This window comes from Miscanthus floridulus, chromosome 9 (genome assembly GCF_019320115.1).
Source record: "Miscanthus floridulus cultivar M001 chromosome 9, ASM1932011v1, whole genome shotgun sequence".
Classification (NCBI taxonomy): Eukaryota; Viridiplantae; Streptophyta; class Magnoliopsida; order Poales; family Poaceae; genus Miscanthus; species Miscanthus floridulus.
The window spans coordinates 100,131,599-100,136,216 of NC_089588.1; the positions used below are offsets into that span (position 1 = coordinate 100,131,599).

General features: G+C 40.6%; 1 protein-coding gene across 1 annotated transcript in view; it reads left to right on the forward strand.

Annotated features, from left to right (window-relative positions):
• Nucleotides 1-4,353, forward strand: part of LOC136480399 (cycloartenol synthase-like) — a 43,511-nt gene extending 39,158 nt beyond the window's left edge. Inside the window, exon 16 of the mRNA XM_066477953.1 lies at nucleotides 4,150-4,353. Coding sequence (XP_066334050.1) covers nucleotides 4,150-4,353 — 204 coding nt within the window. The remainder of the gene's footprint in view (nucleotides 1-4,149) is intronic.
• The last annotated feature ends 265 nt before the right edge of the window (nucleotides 4,354-4,618 follow it).

The following is a 4,618-nucleotide window of genomic DNA, read 5'->3' on the forward strand; positions in this document are numbered from 1 at the left end:
GAAGAACTCATCAAGATCTATAGTACTCCTACTCCTAATGCGATGGCGAAAGCCGAAAAGATTGTGTTGACTCTGTGTTCTTTTTTCTTACATTAACCAGGGTCTAATATTTATACCCGGAACCTAAACATGAATCCTACTCAAATACGACTCATTATAATTCTTGGAATAAAAGAAAACTTCCTAATTTAATAATAAGTTGGACCCAAATTTTTGTTATTTGTAGAGTCTGACACATCTTCCTGGCGCCATCCAAGTGTAGCCCATTTACATCGTCTGCTGACGTCATCTATAAAATAGTCGATTCTGACATTGCATCTAAATCAACTGATATCGATTCACATCTAATCGACTCCTTAATGAAACAATCCTGGAAGCTTCGAGTTCCCGCGTCCTTCTTCCCAAATTTTGGTGTAAACACATGCCCCCAAATATTGGGATAAAAATAATTTTATTCTAAAATTTCTATTTATCTGCTCACCGTGTTGCGACTGCTCATTCCGAAATATACGCATGACTCTTGATTTCTTGGGCCGAATTCCATATAATACCCCAACAGTATCATTTCCAACTGGCTTGGCCTGCTTACTTTCCCCTTTTCTCTCGAACAGTCAAAACCGCCACCACCAAAGCCTTAACCCTAGTCAATCTTCTGCTTTGCCAAACTGATGTTTCAAGCCACCTTTCTACAACATTTCTCAAATTCAAACCCATTTCAACTGCAATGGCGACCAGCAATCACGTTCCTAAGGTATGCCTTCAAATTTCTGTATTTTAAGTATTAACCGCTACTCTATATTTTCCTTTTTTTCTTAAATTCATCTCAACTGGTTTCTAGAAAATGAGGAACGAAATTTTGATTTCATCAACTATTGTTCCTAATGCCTATTATCTTGGACCCAGGGGAGCCCGATCCATCTGATTTTATCAATCAAGAAACCAACTGAATCCCCTACAAACAATCTGTAGTAAATTTATCTTCTTAGAATACCAAAACTTCCTTTAGAAACTGACCCAAAACACCTAAGGGATGGAAGGATTGATTCCGTAGGGTATCAGAGAAAAAGGCTGGAGATTAGGAAATTTATGACTTTAATCAATGCTTAACACTCTCACTGACTAGAATGGAGAGGACTGACTCACTTCTGATTTCTGCATCTTACTTTTGGTCCAACACTTTGAATGCTTTCATTTTTTATCATGGTCCAATGACCATTACTTTGGCCAACATCTACATGTTAACCAGCCTTAGAATAACAGGGTCAATGCAACCTTATGATTTCTTAAGTGCTGGATCTAAGAAATTAGCCAAAATATCAGACCGCACAGGATGGGCAAGTTACATTTTGAATCATACTGGGGATGGATCGACTGTTGATGATAGAGAACATGTAGCTTTCTTGAATATGTGGCTGGAAAAATTCATCTTTTGTGGGTCATCCTGTGGTCCAACCTATAATCATAAATACTTGGCAGAGCATTTAGCAACTAGTAATGAAATCCCCCTTAGAAAATATCTGCTGGGATCTGCTTATCATCTGATGCACCAGGTAGCTACCTAATTGCTGAAAAATGAACCAGTGCATACCATCAGTGGCCCTTGGTGGTTAATACAATTGTGGCTGAATATGTACATGCATAAGATTGTAAGACCCAATCTCAGGAATCTAAGCTTCCCTTATTCCAACTTTGCTGAAGATTATAAAGAAAAAGAAAGAAGAACTCGACAGTGTATGAATTATGGTGAAGCTGCATCTGCCATAACAATTGTTGTTGATGTAGGGCACCTTTTCAAGAAATTGTTCAAAGGATTTGATGCAAACATCTTGACTTGGCTGCCTTATGATGAGGATGAAGACAATGACCTAGTTCTGCCAGTCAAATTTCGGTTTGAATCAGGTTGCTCAGATGAAACAGTTGCTACAATTTTTAGTTGTATTATCAAACTCTGTGTACTGCCAGTCGAATTTCGCCATGGCAGTGGCAAAATGGCTCCTGGTTCTTTTCTCCTATATAATCTCCCAACTTATGAATTCTATAATCCTTCTTTTGTGGTCCATCAATTCGGCCTTGGTCAACTACCTCCTCGGCTATTCTTTAGGAACAATCTAAGGCCAAAAGAAGGTATCAGTGAGATGATGGAAGCCTCTAGAGTTTTTCAACTGGGATCAGACCTTCCTTCTCTTTGCCTGCATGAATGGATAAGAGCTACCTTCTCCTCAAATTTATTGCAGATGCAGTTCCCACATGTGCAGCGGTCCCCAACTGCATCCGCATTAGCAGGCATGAGAATGGCATCAGCAGGCACAAGATGGGCATCAGCATGCATGAGGTGCACAATTGCATGTGTAGGCACATTAGCATGCAGGGGCGGGTTTGTAGGCGCAACAGTTGCATGTGAGACGTGGAGGCATAGAGTTGTATGTGGGCAACAGTTGCAGGGGGCAGGCGGGGGCGGGCTTTTCTTGGAAAAGGCCCCTGGCGGGATGGGAGCGGCAGGCGAGGCAGGCGTGGCCGTTTGGATGTGTTCTATTGCTAGACACGGGCGCTAGTCGTTCCAAAAAAGATTAAGGAAAAAGTTTACTTAACCCCCCACCTTTCATAATTGGTCTACTTCACCCCCAACTATGAAACCGTCTGTTTTACCCCGTGAACTTTCTAAAACAGCTGTCAAAAAACCGCCCAGGGGGTAAAATAGACGGTTTCATAGTTGGGGGGTGAAGTAGACCAAGTATGAAAGGTGGGGGGTTAAGTAGACTTTTTCCAAAAGATTAAGGACGTGTGCAAAATAGTTTATTCATCAAGATGTCTTGTGCATGCAAGATTTTCGTTTGCATTTGGAAAATGGCTATATGCTATTGTCGTTCGACCGAGCCCCTTGAGAATACATGCAGCTCAAGTCGTGTAAAGTTTGTTTTCCACAAGGGGCGGCAAAAACTTTACAGCTATTTTTATTAGAAGAACAAATAAAACAAGTGTCGACCAAGTTTTTTTAGTAAAACCGGCCAAAAGATCACACAACTATCCACAACTTTGGTCTACGACTACGACCGACCAACTACCAACTCCATATAACTCTTAGCTCACTAAGCCAAGTAACCAACTCGATCGAAACCACGACCCAACTCATCAACTCACCAATTTTTAAAACCAGGACAAACGGGAGAAAAGACAACTGAACAACATCAACTGCAAACCAACTTTACCCAGAAGACAAAGAGCCGATATCTTTACACGGTCTATTGCACTGCATTATTGGACAGAGACACCTTGCAAGTTTGACCTCTCTTCTTCCTATTTGGTTGCCCCTGTTCCACCAAGTCGTCTAAAGTCATTTATATCAAAATTTGACGGCTACATTTTGTTACAATATATCTAAAAAATTAGTTAATGTATATACTTTTATTAAAAATTGTTAATATACTCGCGACACTTTCATACGTTTAAAATCAACACGCACAAAGAGTAACTTAACCTTTCAAAAAAAACAAAGAGTAACTTACAGTCAACAGACCGCTTTGTGATTGCACTATGCTATGTCAAAAAAGGACAAAGGAGACAGCTTTATTAGTGAAGCAGAATTAAAACGAGTTTCTAATGTGGTTTTCTTGGAACACTAAGACGATCAGTGTCGCACATTACTGCGAAAGGATCTGCTCCTTCAAATATATGTCAAGTGACTTTCTCATTTTCTGAAGTTAACCATTGCAAACTTAATTAAAAATATTAAGTGTCAACTTTGCATACTTTTTTTAAAAAAGTTTCAACGAGGACGAAAAGTTTCACCTGATATATTAACCACTGATGCTGATGTGGTCGGTAGTGGAGGGCAAAAGCCCAACAGGACTTTGCATACTTGAAAACGGTAGTACTACAATTTCGATCTTCATGGCAGGTGTTATAACAAAATTTGTTTTTTTATAAGGTCTAGGGGTAGGGGGGGGGGGGGGACTTTTGAATCCCCACCTGATTTTATTTCGTTATCTGTGGGTTGGCATTCCCAATACAAAGTCTTGTAGAGAAGATTTTACACCACGGGGAGGATGATGAGAGGATCTCTATTACATCAATGTTGAGGCTATTTGCTCAAATAGCCTACACCCTATCAGGAACCGTTTTTTCCTTTCTTGGCATTCTTGCTCGCCACAGGCTGCTTCTGCCTTGCATGAGAGAAACAACTGCCGTAGTGAGAGGGCTTCATTTCGAAAGACAACCACGTTCCTACGCTTCCACAGTTTGCCAGCAGCACAATGCGATGAAGGAGCTTTGTTGTTCACGGGGAACTGGAGACTGACGGCAGGCAGTGCACTGAATATGCAGTCCCTGAGGAAACTGCAGACCAACTGCGATTAGACACTCGAAGATGAGGTGTTCTGGAGTTTCCACTGCCGCAGACCACACATCCAGGTGTATCAACTATTCTTTACAATAAAGATTGGATCTGCATTGAAGTCTGCCTTTGATATATAACAAAATTTGTGGTTAAAGTTAGGCCTGGTTTAGTTCCCAAAAATTTTCACCCCAAACTATCACATCGAATCTTGCGGCACATACATGGAGTATTAAATATAGACAAAAAAAACTAATTGCACAGTTTGGTTGGAAATCGCGAGACGGA